Source organism: Anopheles nili, chromosome X (assembly GCF_943737925.1).
Source record: "Anopheles nili chromosome X, idAnoNiliSN_F5_01, whole genome shotgun sequence".
Lineage (NCBI taxonomy): Eukaryota > Metazoa > Arthropoda > Insecta > Diptera > Culicidae > Anopheles > Anopheles nili.
The window spans coordinates 2,962,148-2,984,057 of NC_071293.1; the positions used below are offsets into that span (position 1 = coordinate 2,962,148).

Sequence of the window (21,910 nt, forward strand, 5' to 3'; positions counted from 1 at the left end):
AAACCCGCGAGTTCGTGATTACCTACAACAACCCTACACAACAATCGGGCACGTTTTACTTCCACTCAAACTCAGTTTCCGTTCCACACCCGCTAGCGGCTCGATGGCGACTAAACTGACCGAGCTTCCAGTGGAAACCTCGCATGCGCACACACGCACACTCACACACACACACACACACACACACACACACACACACCTACTCGGAAAGCACACTCCGAAAGCACTTCGGAAAGCGCGTCGCGTCCTCGGCGTCGCAAGCGGATCGCCGGCGTGACCCTTCCACTCTGTACTCCTTCTCTTTCATGGTCTGTCTCCCCACTTCACGAACGGGAGCAATTTGTCCAAACAAAAAACCACCCCACTCGCCGACCTGGGAGGGTTCATTTTGTTGCCCTGTTTTTCCCACCACCCTCAGCTCGAGCCGCCATCAACGTGCAGCACTGACAACGGGGGTAATTAGATGGTAGATCACCAACAACTGCGTGCCAATTGGTGCACGTTTGCGAATGTCAACCCGAGCGTTTTGTAGGCCGCCTTTTTTCTGACCACGCTCACGACCTTTTCAGGCCCACTGTGCTATGGAAGTTGAGACCGTCGATGTACCACACCCACTCGCGATGCAGCTAGACAGAGTGAATCCAAAACGTCGGTTAGCCTTGGTGTTCAAAAAAAAAAAACGATCCCCAATTCATTCACATTTGGTCTCTCAACCGACCATAGTGATGCACGGCGTGAAATCATCAGCCAGTAATGACCACTGTCACTAGGGAGCAGCGAGGCAGTTAAAAAAAATGATACATTCCGACCATGAGACATACCCGGTCACTTCCATCTCGAAGCATAACGGGCTGACACGAGATTGTGGCGCCGATAGACAAACCTGACGATGGGGAGATGAAGCCACCGACAGAGAAAGAGAGAAGGGACCGAAACAATTTGCCGCACAACCTCTGGGGTGACCTCGGACCGGCGAGGCGTCGATAGGCCAAAACCGTTCGAGAGACACACGCGAGAGTCAAGAGAAAGAAAAAAAATTAATAAAACACCAGCTAACCAGTGTTGACCTCTAAAAGCACGTCCACGAGGTGTGCAAGCCGCCATTAAGTGGTTCGCACGATACGTTACAATTCGCTTCCAGTGTTGATGTTGTTTTTGAATTTTTTTAATTTCTTTTTTTTCTGTTTTGTTTTCGTCCACCTTCACTCAGCTGTTCAGCAGGCAGGCCGGTGGGTCATTTATATGTACGCATTTCAGGGTTACCATCTCTCAACCCCTTTTGCAAGGAGAACCGAATGCGAGAAGACCTCGAATCGGTTCACGTTCGAGTGGATTTCAAATGCCTAAGCCGGAGCTGGCTGATCTGGAATTTGGACAATGTATGCAAACCGGCTAGCATCCGGTGTCTCATCACATGTTGGGAATCAACCGACTCGAACATGATGGATTGAGTTTTGACGTCTTTTGGCCCAGCTCCAACACAGGATAGAACATCTGACCCGCTTCTGGACGAGATCCCCAAAACGTCAAAGCATTGTTTCTCTGAACGACTTCAGCTTGGACATAGCCACTCGATTTCAACCGATCCAGTCATCTAATTACGACCACCTGGATCCCGGTCATGGTCCTAACCATGGTAGGAATGGCACGGTTCCGAGACCGTAAAATTTCCACCTCCACGCAAGAAGTTATCAATCCACGCTGTAGCTCAGAAAATGGGGTCATCGTGACATGGTACATGCGGGGGGCCGAGTTTGCCGATTCCAAACCGGTGTAGACGTCGCAGATAAGTGAAGGAGTCGACAACCAAAGCGAGGTGAGATGGAACGACAACAAGCAATCATACTAAAAAGGGGGCCATTAGCACGTCGATCAAGCCATCGATTTATGCTGAATGGGCAGGCGCTAATGGGAAGCTAGACGCAGATGGAAACCCTTTAGAGTGATGGTAGGTAAAAAGCTGAGGAAGGTACATTTACCACAATATTTATGATACATTTGTTTCTTCAAATTAAACAGGACTGCTGCTGCTACTACTCCAAAAAGGAGATGAAACTATGCTACGTAGAAATAGAAGAAACTCCTGCACGCAAACTCGTACACGCCATTGACGACCCTTGATGTAATCTTCAACTTCACTAATGCTAATGCTCGTAGAAATCTGATATGGATTTTCCGGTTCTCTTTCTTCGCTATTTCACAGCCTTTTAGCGTGAGCTGTATGCATAATCGTGGATTAAAACCAAGCATGAGTAGATGGTGGGTTTATCTTCAGATATAATCTAAGAACCATAACATGCACGAAAAAAGAAAGCCTTAAAACAAAGCGTAGCGTATGTAGTAGTTTTTTAGGTACTGAATTGTGCTATATTTTACGGAGCAGATTTATTAGGGCACATTTGCTAGCAGGCGCTCGATTCATAATAATGTACAAACAGTGTGTAAAAGCCCTTTTCCATTGCCGCTACAGTATTGCTGTACAGGTGTCCTCTATTTTGACTGTTCGCAAAGCTTGCAAAATGGACGAAAAATGGAAGAAAAAAAACGCCATTCCTTCCCTGCTTTGGCTGCCACTAATTGCTAACTGCTAATTCTTATCCGGTCCAAAACGTCCCACGGCTGACTGGCGCTGGTGTTAGAAATCAGCCCCTTATGCCTAGACCGAACCACCCCACGAAGGGTTCACGCTTTCCCACCCCCTAGTAGCAGCTTTTCCTTTTTCGGTGGCATCCGATATGCGTTGCGTCGTTTCGCTAGTTTACCGCGCGTGGAAATTGCGCCACACCCGGCCGGAAATGGATCCCGGCCACGTGCGGCCTTCGATTCCGGCCGCGCGACGCAATAGCCCACTGATGGCAAGGCCGGCTTGTACCGGTATTGGAGGCGCCCCCGCAGGGCTTTCGTTCGATTTTCCGCGGTTCAGCTTTCCTGGGCATTCGCACCTCCCTCGTGAACCAAAACCGGTTTCTGTTCGATTGATAACGCGAAGGTGACAATTGGCTGCAGGAGAAAGCGAGCAGCTTGAATGAATAAGCATGAACTAGAAGTCCAATGTTCGTCTGTGGAGAGCTTACCTTGTTGTTTTTCATCTCTCTGGCAGCCATTTTCGTTCGACTTCCGGTGACCCGAAACCACTTCCTGCTCCTATCACAGCGCACAGTCCGTTGGTTGTTTGCTTTATAAACCTTCGATTTCTCAGTTGGAATCCTCTTGCCTACGGTTATCAGACGACACACGGTCGCGATAGAAGCAAAGAAGAGCAATTAGTAACGACTTCTGCCTTGGGCAGCTCTTGATCTGCTGGTGGTGATGTGTGGGTGTGCATGCCCATGTCACCGCAGTGGTTGAGATGGGTGACCTGGGGGCAGATGGTTTTGACAGCTACTCAACAGATTGCGATAATTAGTGTCACATTCAGCAAACAGAGCGAGGAAGAGCGACAGTCAGTGAGAGAGAGAGAAAGAAACAGACAGACAGGAAGCGATCTTTAAGCGACGGTATCGTTAAAAGCGATCGCAGAGCGACCGATCGAGAATCGATCAGCAGTGTTCAGCAAATTCGTTATCGAGTACTTCGAGTGCACGTGTGCGTGGGATCTTCGAAATGTCACCGAAATGCGTTATCAGAGTACAGGCGGCCATGATCTATCGTTTAGTTCGGGCCAGGCTCGCTAGTGGTGGATGGGAATTATTTACAAAATGATAGCTAAGCCAAGACACGATCACTCGATATTAGCTTCTCTCCCGCGGGCTATTTACAGAGGCTCTAGATCAAGCAAACAACGCGTCGTACACCTGATCTTGAGCTGGGAGGGTGCTGAACGATTCATTAGCGTGCCACAAACGGGTCGGCCGAAGCATGAAAAAAAAACTCCGAACGAACATCGAAAATTCCCAAAGTAGGAGCAAAACATGACTCGCTAAAGCCAAGGTGTATGCAACACGCAACAAGTCACCCCATCCTAAGAGGCAACCTGGACCTCGAGCAGCACGAGGGTGGAGGACAAAAAAAAGCCCTTTTTTGCGCACCGTAAACCTCCACGGCTGCCTCGTGACCCGTGGAAACGTCTTTCCACACGTTTTATAGCGCCAATATAGCGTCGTGAAAACGGTAATGACAGAAGGCCCCCCGTAATGGGTGCATTGAGCGGGTTTTAGGGTGGCAGGATCGGCGAATGGGCACAGCTAGTGTGTGGCAAGCGGCAGCACAGTACGTGGCGGGACGAAACATTCGCATGCAAAAGAGCTGGAACCGAAGCCGGTCGATACTTTGTACATGCTGGAAAAGAGGGTAGTGGCTGGCAGCAGGCAGCAGGCAGCAAAAAGGTTGTCATAATGTATGCTCGACGAGCTGGTTTTACCTCGATCCTTGCGAGAGTAGGTGGGGTTTTGGGATGCCACCGTGAAAAGGGCTCGCATCCCTCGTTCAGCGTTTCAGCGCGAATGGAAATGGTTCGGAATGGGTGGGAATGCTGGAAAGGATGAAATGAATGACATGGTAGTGACATTTACGCTTGCAGTGTTGACAGAAAGGACATCGTGGCACGATCCGACGGCAAGCACTGCCCGAAGGCCTCCAGGAGCAGTGGTTCTTCTGCGATCGCCTCCTGATAGTCCTGAAACGAGATCTTTTGCACAAAAGTCATCGGTCAGCCTGAAAGTCATGCGGTCACATCAAATCATTCACCCCAACTACTCACCTTCCCATCCTTGTCCATGTCTAGCTTACGAAGAGCGATCTCGACCAGATCCTTGACGCCCTCATCAGGATCTTCATCCTGTGGCTGCTTGATCAGACAATTGCGCAACAACGCGAACATCTCGTCCTTGGTAATAAACCCGTCGCTGTTGAGGTCATACACACGGAAACAGAACGCAGTTTTCTCCGCCTGAGAACCCTTCAGAAAGGTAGACAACCCCATCAACCAGCCCTCGAGCCGGATCGGTAAACCTTCGTAGCCCTTTTCCCACGCACAGAAGATGCGTTCCATCAACGTTTCCTCCGTCACGATATCGAAGGTGCTGTGGAGTAGCTCACGGAACACCGACCGGTCGATTCCATCCATTGAAGAACCAGCCTTCGCTATCACACCCGGGTTGCTCGCGGCTAGTGCCTTCGAATTTAAACTCGCGTTGGCGACCAGCTTGCGGTAGATCTTGCATAGTGCCTCCACTTCGACCCTGTTCGAAAGACACACACAGGTGGTGATGATCAGTTTTGGGCAACAGCGCTCAAGGACGTCTACTTTTTGCAGGTCCCATCCACCTCTGAATGGGCACGATTAGGATCGCATTGTGCTTCGCTTACGGCGCCAAAGTTGCGCTAATGTCGCTAACGACACTTACCACGCAATAAAATGCACATTAATTTGCACGACATGCAGCAACATGCGTCTCAGAGCACATCGAGCGAGCCGTTTTTGATTGAACTCCAATCACGTAAGCCTGACACGGCAGGGCAAAACACCCGACCAGAGCCAGTAACGGGCCTGAACCTGGACGATATAAACGACCGCAATGGGCCACTGAGGCCGCGATGTATCGCATGTCAGGCGCCGGTCTTCACGTAGCGATAAAAAGGACATCGATGTTGTATCGAATCATAAATGATAAACAAATCAATAACATGAAAATTTATGCATTCCACCCTCAGGGTGGAGCAACCCTCAGGTCGACGATCTGATGTACTACACGTTTGACGACGGAGGCTATGGGAACAAAACATCTGAATCAACTGAGAGTGGTTTGGGATCCGTCAGGAGTGGCAGTAAATCATGTGACGAAAGTGTGTCCCAACTTACTCGAACGTTGGGCAAAGGAACAGGCTGCTGTTAGTGTTTTCTAAAACCAATTAAAACACCCCCAACCCAGCGGACGACCTGCGATAGAACATCGCTTTCTTCAGGGTTGGCTCAGTTTGCTTCGTTTACATTAGTTTGGTGCTGGAACAGTTACACTAGAGTAAGAAATCTAGAGTAGAAATAGTAACCCTTCTTAATAGGTGTAGCTCAAACATCCTTCTTAGATCTCATTGCTTAAGATGACTTAATGTTCCTGAGTAAAGTCAGTTATAACCTAATCTGAAATGGGCTGGCTAAATTTGGGAACTCCAATATATACTCCTACATGAGCAACTTAAGGTATCTGAAAGTACTGATTGCAGGAATTGATCAGGGATTGGCTTAGCTCACACAAGAGAAGCTGCAATCGATGCACTTAGCACTTGAGATCCACGCGCTAGAACGCGTCCAGTCACACTGCCTTTACCCAAAATATCAACCTAACATCTGCAACATCCACTCCACTTACTTGGAAAAGTGCGTCCGCCGTTTGTACATCTCCAGCATCTTCGGGTTAAGCTTCCCGTTGAGTTCGTCCATCCTGGCAAGGATTCTTCGGTTGTCTCGCGAGATCGCAGTACGTGACGTGCCCGTTTGGTCCTTCGCGTTTGAATCGGACGTCCCACGTGGCTGAGCACTACCAGGACCGTTCCCAGCCTGATCTCTCGACTGGGCCGAGGCTCGCCTGCCACTGGCCAGAAAGATGGAAACGCTTTTCATTATCATCGCCCCACCCTTCGTGTTGTTGTCGAACGCGGCCACGAGACCCTTCCCGGTGGCTCCGTCCTTCGCGGGTTTCCTGTTCATCATGCCGTCAGGGTGGTGGGTCCTTTCGTCCTTCGTTCGGCAATATTCGGCTCGCTAGCAACCTGCGGCTAGCAACTGGCAAAGGGCGGTAGCGATAACACACAGCTTGGTGTGCGTGTGTGTGGTTTTATTTTTCGTTTACGGCCAATTTCGGGAGTCGTAGCCGGGTGTCCTAGGTGGAGCCAGTGAAGCAGGTAGTTGGTTGGGGGCGTTGGATTGGAGAGTGACTCTGCAACACGTACCGCCGATGGAGGCATTCTGTTTGGAAATGCGGGCGTCAATATTGGACAAATAAAACCCCCTTCCATCGTTCCCAATGGGTGGTGCTTTTTTTTTTGTTCATAACGTTGCAGAAGTTCGTGCAAAGTCGGTATTATTAAAAGCACATCAAACAACTCACGTGCATACGTGTATTTCGAACCCAAAACCAATCGAAAGAAAATGGTGTAGTGAAAAGTAAATATATCACGTAACAAACGCTGAAATGGCACACATTACACAAGTTACACGTTAAAGCGAATAAATTAAAATGCTTATAAAAATCCTTAAAATGTTCTTAAACAGATAAATACCATAAAAAAAGAAACATAAAAACTAAACCAATTGACCATTAAATGAAATTGAAAGGAAAAAGTAAACAGCACGAGTTAGAGCATTTGAGAACAAACGAGCGCAAATCCTGAAATTTAATCAATAGAACGAGAAGCAAACGACGTAAAGCCGGTTTCGAGGAGACGTTTTGTCAATGTTTCGTTTGTTTAAATACTTAAATCTTCCGGCATAAATTAAAACCCCAACATCGCAGCCCTGCGCGCGCCATTTCTACACGCACCAAGGCAGTTTGTAAGAAAAGTTGCTCAGTTTATTTGTTTTCTTTTAAGAATCCTTCCACCGGAGCTCGTGGCAGTTCAGCTCGCATGTCGGCGTAGTGTTCCTTATTGTGATGTCGACCGAAAACCCAGCGAACGACCTCTTCCGAGGCACATCATGACCTTCGAAGCACGCCAGAAACAACGAAAAAAAAAACAAGTTCCCAAAAGCACCTCCCAAACAGGGGTGATTATAATTGCCTCGAGCGGGAGACGTTTTCAGCCCGCCAAACTCGGTGTCAATCAATAGCCGGCGGTGTCGAAGCTGGCCTCTGGGGTTGGGGCGAGTGATAAAGCAGGTTTGGGTGGAAAATTCGAAACACCCAGCGGAAAAACGCCACCCAGCACGTCAAACTTTTCACCAACTTCGCCCGGTGGGGAGGGCGCCTTATCAACGCATGGGCATCGCATTTTGCAGCCCTACAACGAGCGTTGGTTGAAAGAAAAAACAGCCCTTTTTCGCGGGCCGCTCGTAACACGAAACAAACAAACAATCACCCAAGAAATCCGTGGCGAATTCGCGCGCCAAACCACCGTTCGAGCCCTTCGCAATCGACGAAAACTTGCACGGAAAATTAGCACCACCCAAGGGCGGCACCCTTCGACAGGGCCGATGTGAAGGCTAATTTGCATTTGCTTGCTGGTGTGGCGCTCAACGACAGTGGTTTCCATTCAGCATAATTGTCACCACACACAGTTACACAGGTGGGTTCGTTGCGGTGCAGGTGTAGGCCAGCTAGCACAAGAAACTCAAAACACGAGGTCCTTCGCGACAGGAGTTGGGGCATTCTACGGAAACCCTAATGAATGGACGGTAACCTACCAACCCCGAGCCAGGATGCAGCCGGCACAGGTGAACCTGGAGGGTTTCAGAAGTTTCACACTCTCGGACGTACGGTACCGAACTTTGCACGATTGTGGCAGCTGATGGCCAGGCCGTTCGTGTTGGCCATTACTAGTGACTGGTAAGCTCCACCCGTGACCATCCCGGGTGATTGATTTTTTTGTTTGTTACCCTTTTTTTCCTCTACATCGACCCTGTTCTCGTTTTTTTTTTTCACCATCCAGAACGTCCTCAAGGCGTTAGCCTGCAGAGGGCGCACAAGCCGGAAGCTTGTTTATTTGCCGTTGTCCTTGGTGATGCGGCGTAACACCTGCAAACGCAACCCACACCAGAGGAGGCGTGATTGATTTTTCCTCGCGACCCAGAATTTTCCTTCGCGAGCCAAAACCCACGCCCAACGGTGGCACGAGCGGTTGATAGCAGAACAGCGGTTGTTTGCGTTTTTGGGAAAGGTTTACTTTATTCGAGTCCGAAGCAGCGCCCCCTGGTGGTGCGCGTGTTTGCGTGGGTGTACGGTTGCGGTGATTCCGCACTACCATTTGACGCTTAGTCCTTCTTCACGCTAGCCTTGATCAGCGACAGGTTGTTCTGCTGGAAGCACTGGAATCCACGGAACGCCCAGTGGCACACGTTACCATCGGTGTTGGTACCAGCGCACTTGACGATCTCCGTACGGACTTCATCAGCGTCCCGACCGTGCGCCAACTGCACTACCAGGTTGTCGACGAGCGGACCGGTGGTGTCATCGAACAACTGCATCTTGTTGAAGATGCACTTAATATAGCACTGCGTGGTGTCGTCCTCCGGGAAGTTCCACGACTTGTACTTCTCCACCAGGTCGTCCGACACGCCCAGTGACTGGACGCACTCCGCACGGTACTTCAGCAGGTCGTCGCGCGTCTGCACCACGAACTCTGCGCTTACCTGGTAGAGTAGAGTATAGTGGGTTGATCATCACCGCCATCATCGTCTGGGTCTTTGCTTTTTTGATCAACTTACCACAGCGCTGAGCGCCACCATTGCGATCACGAACAACTTCAGCATCTTCAGACCTACGGTGTTTACTACTGGACGTTCGGTTTTGTTCTGACTCTGGTTACCTTTCCCGGTTGGACACGCGCGTACGGAATGGTTTCGTTGCGACCGTACCGGCTGCTTTTATAACGCCCAACAGGACGGTCAATCAGATCTCCCCCAGAGCGTAGGTGCAATGGGGTGGAGGACGAGGGACTGATTTGCTCCACTTATTTACTTGATAGCACGCAGGATGGTGCGGGAGCTGTACGTTGACCCGTCCATATCCACACGGGTCGAGAGATGCGCATTGTGTGTCTCCCAACGAGGAGCAGAAGCTGGAGGAGCAGTACCAGTGATAGTGCCCTCGGAACAGAGCGATTGGACACATTTCCATTGATTGTGATTGCAGCGGAGTGGAGAGCAAATTGACGGTCCCGGGTCAGGTCCCGATCCCAGGAAGGCGAACTACGGACCAGCAGATAAGCGGCTCTTCCAGACTGGATCAGCTGATCCAGACCCAAACCGGGCTCGCTGATAATGAACCTGAAGCCAGCGTTCATTTCCATCCTTGGCCAGCCGGGATCGGTATGAGATAATCGTGAGTAAGCAAACTCTGGGTGTGCTCTGTCATCCCGAACCAGCGTTTATTATATTCTATAAATATATGCTCTTCTTTTAAGGTCTATTGGGATTGGGGCTCACATTTACACTGGGTGATAGGAAGCAGGAGACCTACGCTGTCAAAACAGATCGTACTCCGTGCTCTGGATGCAGGCGAAGAAAGTGTACGCTCGTTGGCAGGCTCCACCGTCGGTATCTGCAGCAGGTTCACGTAGACATCGCTCTGTCTCACTGCGAATGTCGTCCGGGTCCTCAACGATTGCGTTGCTGTACTGCATCTGCTCGTGCACGTGTGCCTCAATCAGCTCATCCCTGATCGTATCCATCAAGTCTGACTTCTGCAGGATACATCGGATCACACACCAACGTCCATCATCATCCGGTGCGTCCATCGGAACTCTACGCATGTAATCGATTAACGAGCTTCCCCGGGCGGCGTGTTGTCGCACGCACTCGTCCTTATACATAGCAGCGTCCCCGAATGTTCGAATCTCATACACTCCTTGAGCCTAAAGTCGAAGAAGACCGGGTAACTTCTGCAAGCTCCCAACGCAACCCTAACATCAGGCAAGCGCTTACCACAGAGAACAGCGTGACGGACACCAGCAGCACCCTCATGTTTGTATTTCGGATTCCTGGGTATATCTGCAGCTCAGGCTTCCAGGTTCTCAGGTCGGCGAAAATGTTGCACTCGGATGTCACTCTAGCCACTGGCCGGGACCCGCCAGGATCAGCGCCGTTTTATATCCGCGTGAGAAAAAATCGGTTAAAACGGCGTCGCTGCGGCGAAATGGGCTCAAGGTCTGGGGCAGTCACTGCCGCACGATCGGTCCAATCGTTTCCGGCTTGTTTGCGGAATTACACTCACAGGATGGCGGAACGTGGAACAGGGGGCAAACTCTGACGTGTTTCACTGCCACTACGTTCTGCACCGCCGAACGAGTAACAAACAGCATCTATAAGAGGTTGCATCGTGGGTTGATAGCTCTATTTATCGTCTTTTCAACATTGTGAGTATTGCTATAGGGATATCCCTACTCATCAAGAACTATTTCCCGGTTTCCATTTTGTCTGAGAGACAGCCTAATCCACAAAGAAGTAGAGATGAGCAGGGGAATGACCCTATCTCCAGGTTGCCAGTGGAACGCGTATCCAAAATAGATGATGCTCTTGTCATCCGGTAGATCATGGAGTAGCCCGGTTCATTTTGTCAGCTGCACAGACTAGCTCTGTTGCACTTTGGATACCCTCCCATTATTCTCCCATCAGCACAAGCTGCTCAATGAAATAGCGAACAGCTCACGCATACCCGGCTGTGTATCAGGTTTGAGTCCCATTAGGGGTTGATTAAATTAAATCGTGCATCTGCGCATCGCTTCTCCCGAGACTCACTCACCCCCAGAACATCGCCCCGGACGCTAATCAACTGAAATGTCACCCTAACGATCGCCCATCTGGCGAATAAATTCAATTAGTCTGGAACAAGCGCAAGGAAAAGGCAAAACTCTCCACGGGGAAAAGAAAAACTGAAGCAGAACGCACACACGGGTGCGCTTGCATGTTCGCGCTTATCTTCAAGACAGCGTTCCTCCTGTTACGCGATACGCAAGAATGATCGACCACGCTGAAGGTCAGGTCGAGTCCGGGGTCTTTCTCCGGCAATCACTCTACCAAGCAATCCACAAACCATGGAAGGGGAATATTATATTCTTATACTATGTGCTCGCCAGAACTGAGCCAGAATGGTGGCTGGAGGAATGGTGCCAGCAGTACTAGCCGTAATTGATGGCTCTATTGGCACTCGAGAGATGCATAAAAACGTAGCTGATTACGACTTGACAGTTTACGAGCGTAAAAGCACTCTAATAAACGAAGAGCACGAGTTGATAGTAAAGGTCCGCGATATTAAAGGACGTTACGCGGACTCAAGCGAACAAAATAGTGCCATTCTGGTGGTATTTCTCCAATCCGCACAACCCGATATACACATCGCTCTAGAGAGTACGATTTATTCGCTTTATTAGCTGTTACCATTTTGGTTTCTTGGTTTGTTGGCATTGGTCTAGAGAGTGTGGTTAGAAACGGTACATAATAGTTCATGTTTAGACAGCCGAAACGGTTAAACATCTACTAAACATCAATACATGACGCCCCACGCTCAGAAAAGCCGTCGTCATCGCTTTTCCGACGTGAAGCCTACATCATCCATCGAGAACACCTTCACCGAGGGTATTCTACTGACCGACCTCGAGTGTCTCGGCCGCCTCCTGCAACGTCTGACGCATCGCCTCCTCGATGTGCTCCTGGAGTGGCCGTTCGTTTCCAAGCGTCGGGTGTTTGTACCCTTCGAGGAAGTAACACGTCAGGCCCTTCGAGTCAGTGAACTCCTTTGGCATGCAGGAGGCGTCACGTGCGTCCATCTGGAAGCCATATCCCGGGTGTTTCACCAGCCAATCCCGCGTCGTCGGGCTGATGTTGATCTTGCACGCCTCGCTGCCGGACTCAAACTTGTTCGCGATAGTCACGTTGTGCCCGAACAGGCAGTACCGGGGCATCTTGCGGCCCACAACACCTGCCAGCACGGTTCCGGTGTGAAGACCAATGCGCATCTAGATATTGGGAGACAGAGAATCGGTAGAATGTTAGCGACTAGACGCACCAGGTAACGTCTAGACTCTCACCTTAATGTGCTGGCCATCGTGCGTGTTGTAGAGCGTGCAAGTTTCAATCATGCGCAAAGCCATCCAGGCGACCTTATGTGCATCGTAGATGCTGGCTCGGTGGAGTCCACTCGCGACGCAGTACGCATCTCCAATGGTCTCCACCTTGTAGACGTCGAAAAAGCCGCACAACTCGTCAAAGTGCTTGTACAAGTTTTCCAGCATGTTGATCACCATAAAGGGAGTTGCACGCGAGCAGATACTGGTGAAACCGACGATGTCACTGAACAACATCGTCACGGCCGGGTACGTCTTAGCGTCGATTTGAGCTCCAAGCCAGAGCCGCTCCGCAATCTCGGCCGGGAAGATCAACTGCAGCAGGCTGACGTTCTTCTTTCGCTCCTTGATGACGGCCGAGTTTGCCTCCTCGATCGAGCTTTTCAGCTTATCCATGCGGCGTCGTAACCCATCCTGGGCACGAGCTTGCTCACCAACAAGGATGACTTCACGTGTCGCATCGTGCAGCGGAATGTCGGAGATGAACAACCCATTGCAGGTGAGTCCCTCGAGTCCGTCGAGAAATGGTGAGCCAACAAAGAGGAGCGCGTTCGACTCCGGACAGAACACCATCTGGCCCTTGATCTCAAGACCTTTGGCAAAGAAGTCGGGCCGACCAGGTGGAGCCCGTAGCGAGATCATGAACGGTGTGTTGGTGCGTCGCACGATCTCGCGGAAGTGCAACGGGAGGCCACGTGGTCGTTTGAAGCGAAACAAAGTGCTGGCAGTGAGGCCAACTCCGGTACCAGTCCCACTTCCGACGTGTCCCTTGAACAGCCGACTGAACGCCGACCCGAGCTGAACCAACCGCAACTGCTCATCCATGATGAAGTGCCAAGGGAATGCATCGCAAAAGAACCGATTGCTCACCTTCAGGTCTCGAGCATCTCCTGAAACGGCGTCAACTGAGACAGCGTCTCCTGGAATAGGTGTCGGTTCGTCTACCCGCAGTAGATAGCGATAGCGAGGCGTATCTCCCGCCAACGGTTCCAACTCAATCTCCGGTTCGCAGTTGAACAACAGTCTGCTGAGGGCTCGAAGACACCCTAGCAGTAACCAAGCCAACACTGGACGCTCAGATGTGAAGATCAGCTCACCTTCGCCCGCGCAGACAAATCCGGTGTCAGAGATCTCCTCTTCCTGCAGCTTCAATACGTCGTACACACCGTCCAGCGAGCCGAGGAACTCCTGCAGATCCGAGCCGAGACACTTGAACGCCCGTTCGATCACGCCCACGCACGCCGTCTGGATCAGCTCCTCGCCCAGGTGCACCAGAATCTCCGACACGGCCGATTCTGTGAAGTAAAGTTATGGTTAGCGGTATCCCCCTTGTGAAATCCCGTTTACTCACCATCGATCTGAGTCAGATTGTCCTGGATGTCGGCGAGGTAGTCGTAGTGTGGATAAATGGACAACTCCGACCGCTCGGTCTTCCTGAGAAAGGTCGAGAGATCCTATCAAACGTAATACCCAGAGAAACATCCCCAGAAAGGACACTTACAATTTTGACAGGCCCGGCCACCTGTTGCTGTACTTGGCGATCAACGACATCAACGCTTCGTGTACGTTCTCGATCTGGACGCAATTTAAAGAGAGTGTTTCGCCTGATTGGCCTGGCATTACTCAACCCCTACCAGAAACTTACCGACGGTGCTGTCAGCAGCTGTATCGCTGCGTTCAGGTGCGTCAGTGTCAACGCATCCCCCGGGATCTCGCTCAGATCCTCGTCCAGGTTCCAGTTGTGCGCCTCAGCTATTGAAGGCTGTCGCTGGAACTGCTCACTGGAGGCATGCTTTGCGAAAGGGCAGGCCATGATGGAGCTGAGGAAATGAATAGTATTTTTTACACTCAATCAAGCACCTTCAGTGTCAAGACACCAGCTTCCAAATCTCCAAAGCGCGCTTTGTGCGTGTGTTCGTGCGCGCGCGCACGTGTGTGCTTGTATATTTTCAAACACGCAATAAAAAAACTATCGATTTTTGCGACCGATAATTTGACAAGGACAATAACGTCCAGCAGGGGTGTGTTCTGGTACGTCTTCCTGGTTGTTTTAGTCGACCATTTTCCCTTGAGCCGGTTACAGTAAAAGCTGACTGATGTAAATAGGCGCACTAATGGGCTCACACCAGAAAAGATAACCTTCTAGGTAATTTTTGCTCTTGGGAAAGCTGTACGCGTGCGCTCGCTTATGGCAATTGGAACCTTTCTATCTTTTGTGAAAGGATGAATAAAAAATACAATGCACGAAAAATTTCACTGCCTCTATCGGATGCTGGTAGTCAGGCGGCAGTAGTTTTCCCACACAACTTTAAGCTTTAAGTTTTGCGAGAAATAACCTTATAAGTTTGCTCGAGCATAGTTGATTGATGGTGAAAATTTCCCCATTTACTCGCTCTGGTTGATGGACGAAAATTGACCCCAGATTCAGGTGTAATTGAACTAAACAACACTATCATTACTCACCTGCTGCAGTAGCCCGCTTTTCACCAACCACCGAGGAAAATATGTGGTCTCAAATTCAAGCGGAAAATAAAAGAGCAAGAAACCGAACTAACCACGAATGCCGAGCCAAAATTGGTCCAAACACCAGCACCAGCGCTCTGGACGCTCCGAGCGCACACTGTTTATGTTCTGCTGCGCCGACCACAGGCGAAGGACAGTCGACAGCACTATCGCGTTATGCAACCTCCCAATATCCTCCCTTTCGCGAGCTATGCTGGGTGGTTTGGCCAGCATTAGCGCGCCTGCTCCGGACGAACTCGAACCCGAACGGGACACGAAGCATCAGAAGATGAAAGAATATGGCAGAGGTGGAGTCGATCCCGGTCCTGGACGAGTATCCTGGAGGTATGGCGCTTCGTAATTAAATTATCACACAATAGCGGCGAAATTATTGAAGAGTCAATTACGTTCTGTCACTCTCGAAATTAAATTCCAATGGTTGCTTGATCGAAGGAAAACGGTCGGACCTATTTTCGGACGAGGGCGCGATGTTGTAGCTCGAAGCATTATTAAACGCAGTTCAGATCCATGATCATTAAGGCCATACTCTCTGATGAAATTTGAAATGCAATCGAATGTGATCCATGGCTGGACATATTTGAAAAATTAAGCTTTCCTTTAAATTATAAATTGCTGCTGTGAAACAAACGTGAAATCGAGCCACTTTACTTCGAAACGAACGTTCTATCAGGTTTTATATGAAGCATTTCCCTTCCTGATGGAATATTAGACAAATTGTTTGTCGGTTTCATCATGTAAAAGCTCCACACTGAGATGTACTTAATTTTCTTCATTCTTTCAATATATCCCGTGAAGTTTTCTTTCCCACTTTCGTGCCATGTCATCGGTTTGAATCTTTCCAAATCTTCTTACGGCCATGCGACACTTCACGACCGTTCCGGGGTCGTTCGGTATCACTTTCGTGACCAGACTGGGGTCAAATATAACCCTCTCCGTTCAACCGGACCTATACTTACCTCGTTGTTACCCTTTAGTTTAAATTATCATGTCTTCCTTATCACGCGGAGGCTATTGAACTCACGCCCAACTAGTCGCTCGATAATCATTCTCACGTAATCGATGAGAATAAAGGGATTTTCGGCTTTATGAAAGTTACAGCTTTACATACTTTAGACTAACTGCAATCAAACACAAACCACGAGCAGGAACATATGAGAATGTGTCTTTTTATTGTTGTTATACCATGTGTTTTCTGTAGGTGTGTAGGTTGTGCTAGCAAAAGAGAAAAGGACGAGAGGGCGCGATACACCGCAGCGTTATCCGAATCAGGAAATAGTACACCTTCTTGAAATGACAATGAGAAAAAGAAAATAAACTTTTCACGTTTCGAAGTAAAATAAGAAACTGGAAAGTGCGGGTAATCAGTGACTGTTTGATTTGATTATGGTGTAATATAACCAGCACGAATTGAGTAACTTTCATCGATCGTTTTGAAATTCTAAACCAGTGTATAATAAAAAAAGAAATAAATCCAACGCTGCTCACGTTTCGCGCTCTCTCATGCTACACCTGTTCCAACATTGAAGTGGTCCTTTTTTTGGCTTTCTTTACAAACACTCTCTATCCTATTTTCTTTCTCTTTCGGCCACTATGTCCTGCTCGATGTGTGCATCCATCACACCGAGTGGACCAACAAAACAACCGGAACCATATGCCGCGCGTTCCGGGGCGCTTCTGCTTTTCTTCGCCTAATCGTGGCAGGATCTTCCTACCCCTAGCGTACGGTTTCCACGATGCCTACACGCAGTTTACCGATGTAATCCGGCCCAACACGGGTTCATATTTCACAGAAAGGAAAAGTCAACAATAAAACACACCTATAGAGACGTCTTACATCCTCGCGCGCATCCCTAATGTATTGTATGTCTTAACGTAATATTTAAGCCTAGCAGAATGATACACAATAATTAACCCCCTGCAATTTGTACAGACCCTGCGACGCTAAATGTCTGCGTATGCGAACACGGTCCCCTTCCTAATCGTTTTTTGGCCGGGCAATTTCTAAACATCCTGCTCTCTGCTGTAAATTGAGTCCTTGCCTGTCATTTGTGAACTAAACGCGATAAAAATATAATGATTGCCGATTATCTACTCGCTTCCACAGAGAGTAGACGGAAAAGGACGTGAATTTGCGTGTGTGAGATACTATTAGAATGGCTTTCCTATCTAGCTAGAAGCTCCACAAACAGCACGCTGACAAATTTCTTGATCGAGATACAAATGAGGATGAGAAAGGCTGTTAACTGGAAATTTTATCTGTATTTTAATTTTAATAAAACGAACGAATAGTCCCTCAACGTTCTTTGAAGAGACGTTCTCTTCATTCTCTGCTCTTCATTCTATTACCTGGATAAAATTTCTTAAACAAATCTTAATTTTCTTTTCGGTTACTGTTACGCTGAACCCTATCCATCGATTCGCTGCTTTAGCTAGCTAGCGAATACATATATAACCAAGTAATGGTACAAGCGCACAGGCTGCGCAGGGTCAGCCCGCATCTTCAGGGATAGAATTTATACCGGGGGGGTAATTATGTTTTATTTTTTCATTGTAATTTCAATGATACCACACCGACAAATATACACCGTCCATACTCGTAAGTTCGCTTCTGAGGGACCGGGTGGAGGATAGGCTTTTTTATTTCACGGTTGAAAAGGACTGTTGCTGTGGCGCTACATTACCCTGAGAGCAGTCCTTTTGGAAACTGGCAAACACGGCCCTGCGAGATAGAAAGACAGAGAGAGAGAAGATTTAGTTCCAGGTTTTGTAGCAATTCTTTGATCAAATTGACCTACCGACAGTGCGAGATAACGCATTCCTGGCTGCAGTATTCATCCTCCCAGTCAGGATTTTCGATGGCAACGTTGTTGCATCCGATTCGGATGCACTTTTGACTTGCAACAAATTGCGCCGTTGGTGCGTACTTCACCTGGCTTCGGGGCATTGTATTTTGGGCAAGTTGCTGCTGCTGCTGTTGTTGCTGCTGCTGTTGGTGTTGTTGCTGTTGCTGGCCCATCATTTCGTCTCCGACGACTCCCTGCGAGTGCATTCCGGAATGCTGATGGTGCAGGTGTTGCTGCTGATCTTGATCCGGCTGGAGCAGATGCTGTTGCTGCTGTTCTTGGTGCTGCAGCTGTTGATCCTGTTGCTGCTGTTGCAGCTGCATGTGCTGATGTTGCAGATGCTGTTGCTGTTGCATGTGTTGCTGCTGCTGCTGCTGTTGCTGCATCTGTTGCATCTGCTGGTGGGACATCTGAAACGGAGTCGGGGCAAACAGAGCGGGCATATAGCGTAGGGTTTACACCACGATTCCGGCCGGTGTTTGCACAAGATGTTCCCGCGGCCAGGATGTGTATGTGCGTGAAGATGGTGTATGTGTATGTGTGTGTGTGTAACTTTGGGTGCAATTGTGAGCGAGTGCGCGCTGGAACAATCGAAAGCGAAACAAAATAGGATCGGGAGACAGTTAAAATAAACCACACAAACACACACACACACATTTGGGGAAGGATCCAGGACAGAAATTAATTCCCACGCACACTCACACCACATTTTCTCACATCGATTGCATTATCATCCCTTACAAAGCAGCACACATATGGGAGAGGAATGTGTAAATGCCATGGGTGCACCGGAAAGGGGCAACTTAAACTGAGCGCATAGTCGAATGAACCCATACGCTCACATATTGTCTGACCATTGAACGCACAACGCTTTGTTTGTACACTATGTATTTCTTCAACATTAATCATGAACAGATATAAAATTTTGCACTGAATCCGCACTAGAAAACAAATAGGATCGTACCGCTGTTGCTAAGTTTAAAAAGAAAATGTAAATAGATTCGTTTCGTTCCTCTCTTCTTCCGCCACGCGGCGGGGTGCTGGCTGGGAACCAAGGGGAGGAGGGAGAAAGGGGGCGAGCTAATCCCTCACTTCTACTCCAATCCCCAACCTCCCCATCTGCTAGCTATCTATCATCGTTTCACTTATTTTTCTTGCGCCTTTATGCCCTCCTCCCCCTTGCATTTTTCTGAGGGTGGGAAATTTCAAAATTAACAGTATTCCTGGAATCACCTCTCGTTTCCGTATTTCTCCTTTCTTACTTCTGGCAAATTTTGTTTTGTTTATTTTTTTTTACTTTGTTTCGCCCCATCCTCATTTCCTTCTCCTTTTCGCTTAGGGCGGTGAGAAAGGATACATGGGAAAACAAATGACACCGTTGATTGAGAAGGAGAGGCAAAGGTGTGGGAAGAGGGGAGAGACAGGTGGAGTTTACAACATTCTCTATTCTAAAGGGTTATATTTTTGTTCATCCCCCATTCGCCACAAGTAGTATTCGGGGTTTGGCTTTATTCTGCAAAAGGGCATATTATTTATTTTAAAAATGTGTATAATCTGTGGTAAATGTATGTGACCGTATGCGATTATGTGAACGGTATTTAGCCCAACCACCGGACGGTTGTTCTAAGAAACCACACACATCCAAACGTCTCCACTTGCCGGTTTTGCGGCAGGACATCTTGTAGCAGGGATTGTAGTTATGAGAAGGGATGATTAAAATATATACATGGACACTTCTGGTCTCTTTTCGACGGAAGAATGCTCTACCTATTGGTCTCTTCCTCTTCCTCTCTTCCCTTCACCTCTCCTCTTCTCGCTTAATCCTTCTCATCCGTTGGCTTTTTATCAATCAATCAATAACTCATATCTACCGAAGTATTGTTTACAGTGCCTTTTACAAAGTCTTAACTACTTTTGCAATTGGTTACATTATAATTACTTTTATTATTATATATGTATGGGGATCTTTATTCTTCTCCGCTGTAATCATGATTACATGAAACGAACGCTCCTTCTTCTTCCCCTTCAACGCACTTTAATTATCTCGTTATGAGAGCGCTTGTTACGTTCTCTCTTATGGTAATTTCGTCTTCCCTTCTAGTTTGCTTATATTTTCTTATTTTTCATACACGTTCGAATACCCCGATCCGTGTAGTTACTTTGATACTATCAACAGTACGAATTTTCTGAAGCGAACCAGCGTGACATAGAGCGCGAACATGAACTCCTACACATGCCTACACATGTCCATTCGGATCGCTCTAGCTCGCTACTCTCTATATCCTACGCTTCTGTTCCCTCACTACATCGAGCTCCGTTAGGACACTGGGGCTCAGCGGATCTCAAAAATCCAAGGGCCAAAATTAACGCACCTGCTTAGAGAACCTTGTTTTCTTTGTCACTCTCTTCTATACCTGCCCCTGTGGCGCTAGACTCCTCCCCTGATGGAGCGGTTCTTTTCCCTGTGGATACTTGACCTGTAGCACCGACTTCGTCGGCTACTGGAGATCAAGAGCCTCCACTGCACGATCCCTAATATATCTTGCTATATACACGATGGTTTATGTTTCTAGTTTCCAACCTTTTGAAAGCAGCTCGCGTAACCTTTCCCTTCAGCCACTCTTTCTCACGACGCACTTTAATAAACTTCACTGGCTGTCAAATGAAAGCAGGCATGTCAAACATACAGCCCCCCCCCCCCCCTCCCCCTCCAATCCAGCGAGGTCCACCAATCTGGCCATCCGCAAAGGAATCGAAAAATCAGTAGGGGTTTGGTTATTGGTTTGTTTAAAAGGATAAAAATGTGTGCTTCATAAGTTTGCCGGTTATCGCTCAAATCAAATCGAATAGAATGGCGATAGCGCAACCAAATGCAACATGTTATGAGGGATTCTAGATGCAATCCGACCTGTCAGCCGGTTGACACCACTGAATTAAAGTATACTTATATCGATATCCTCATTATCCGTTTATATGATCATCCCTCTCGCTCTCCTCTCAATCAAAACAAATCCAACCCCCTCAAGACCGAGGAAGTCAAATAGGGAACATGGAACTAATCTTTTTTTTGTTTAAAACTACAAATTATCTGTATACGGTAGTAGTTTTCATGTACATTCATTACACAATACATGTTGTGTGTATGTTTTTTCTTTTTTCATTTTAATCATGTTAAATTTAGTTTGGCTACAAACCGACGATACGATCATTTATATCCTATTAGCTTTATGTATGTAGTTTTTTCTCCTTTTTTCCACTCTACTCCTTTGTTATATATTTAACGTCTCTAGCTTTTCTTTTTTATCTCTACCCCTTTCTATCTGTCCCTGTCTTTACTTCTCTAACCAGTTTCTCATTTTATTGGGTGCGAATCAACGGGAATATGTCGCAACTCTATGGGACGCTGTTCGGCTCCGAATGTCAATGTGGGCAGCATCTGTGCCATATGTGCCCTAAAATATGTTGAAGCTTAATGGAAAGTGCTGCAATGGTAAGCAAAAGAATACTGATTGCGTTATTTATCACCACACAAAAGTCTATTCACGAGAGGCAGAGGATTTTTGTTTGGTTATATTGCTTGAATTAAAAAATTTCAACACAAATGGTAGGTAAGGATGTGGGAAAGAAGAAAAACCAACCGAAGACAAAATTAGAACATTTAAAACATATAGAATACATATAATATAATACATAAAATTTATAGTTACAAAAGTATTAGTATATCTATTTATTTATTCGTTTATTCATTGATTATAACTGTAAGTAGTATGTATTATGTTATATATAAGTGATGTTTGCATATTTTTACTTAAACTGGGATTGTATGCCTT

The 21,910-nt window shown here is 47.9% G+C and overlaps 5 protein-coding genes and 1 long non-coding RNA gene across 6 annotated transcripts in view; 1 reads left to right on the forward strand and 5 right to left on the reverse strand.

Annotated features, from left to right (window-relative positions):
- The first annotated feature begins 1,826 nt into the window (after positions 1–1,826).
- Positions 1,827–2,263, forward strand: LOC128729238 (uncharacterized). Its single transcript, XR_008411062.1, has 3 exons — positions 1,827–1,948; positions 2,020–2,122; positions 2,204–2,263. It is a non-coding gene; the product is annotated as an uncharacterized LOC128729238 (long non-coding RNA).
- Positions 2,264–3,195: 932 nt separating this feature from the next.
- On the reverse strand, positions 3,196–6,646 carry LOC128729115 (calaxin-like). The gene is made up of 4 exons (XM_053822764.1): positions 6,309–6,646; positions 4,700–5,180; positions 4,512–4,627; positions 3,196–3,214 (listed from the first exon to the last, which is right to left on the reverse strand). Exons 1-4 carry the CDS (start codon positions 6,644–6,646, stop codon positions 3,196–3,198), a joined length of 954 nt encoding a protein of 317 aa, XP_053678739.1.
- A 2,127-nt stretch (positions 6,647–8,773) lies between these two features.
- On the reverse strand, positions 8,774–9,478 carry LOC128729236 (general odorant-binding protein 99a-like). The gene is made up of 2 exons (XM_053822898.1): positions 9,359–9,478; positions 8,774–9,283 (listed from the first exon to the last, which is right to left on the reverse strand). Exons 1-2 carry the CDS (start codon positions 9,401–9,403, stop codon positions 8,906–8,908), a joined length of 423 nt encoding a protein of 140 aa, XP_053678873.1. The 5' UTR covers positions 9,404–9,478; the 3' UTR covers positions 8,774–8,905.
- Positions 9,479–10,116: 638 nt separating this feature from the next.
- On the reverse strand, positions 10,117–10,615 carry LOC128729198 (uncharacterized). The gene is made up of 2 exons (XM_053822854.1): positions 10,577–10,615; positions 10,117–10,506 (listed from the first exon to the last, which is right to left on the reverse strand). Exons 1-2 carry the CDS (start codon positions 10,613–10,615, stop codon positions 10,117–10,119), a joined length of 429 nt encoding a protein of 142 aa, XP_053678829.1.
- Positions 10,616–12,000: 1,385 nt separating this feature from the next.
- On the reverse strand, positions 12,001–15,227 carry LOC128728245 (head-specific guanylate cyclase). Its single transcript, XM_053821865.1, has 6 exons — positions 15,178–15,227; positions 14,360–14,534; positions 14,216–14,289; positions 14,066–14,148; positions 12,679–14,009; positions 12,001–12,606 (listed from the first exon to the last, which is right to left on the reverse strand). The coding sequence occupies exons 2-6, from the start codon at positions 14,525–14,527 to the stop codon at positions 12,232–12,234; spliced, it is 2,031 nt and encodes a 676-aa protein (XP_053677840.1). The 5' UTR covers positions 14,528–14,534; positions 15,178–15,227; the 3' UTR covers positions 12,001–12,231.
- A 2,647-nt stretch (positions 15,228–17,874) lies between these two features.
- The window catches only part of LOC128728439 (TOX high mobility group box family member 3-like), a 39,580-nt gene continuing 35,544 nt past the window's right edge, over positions 17,875–21,910 (reverse strand). Inside the window, exons 9-10 of the mRNA XM_053822065.1 lie at positions 18,033–18,490; positions 17,875–17,956 (exon numbers count right to left, since the gene is read on the reverse strand). Of these exons, the coding sequence (XP_053678040.1) occupies positions 17,875–17,956; positions 18,033–18,490 (540 nt within the window). The remainder of the gene's footprint in view (positions 17,957–18,032; positions 18,491–21,910) is intronic.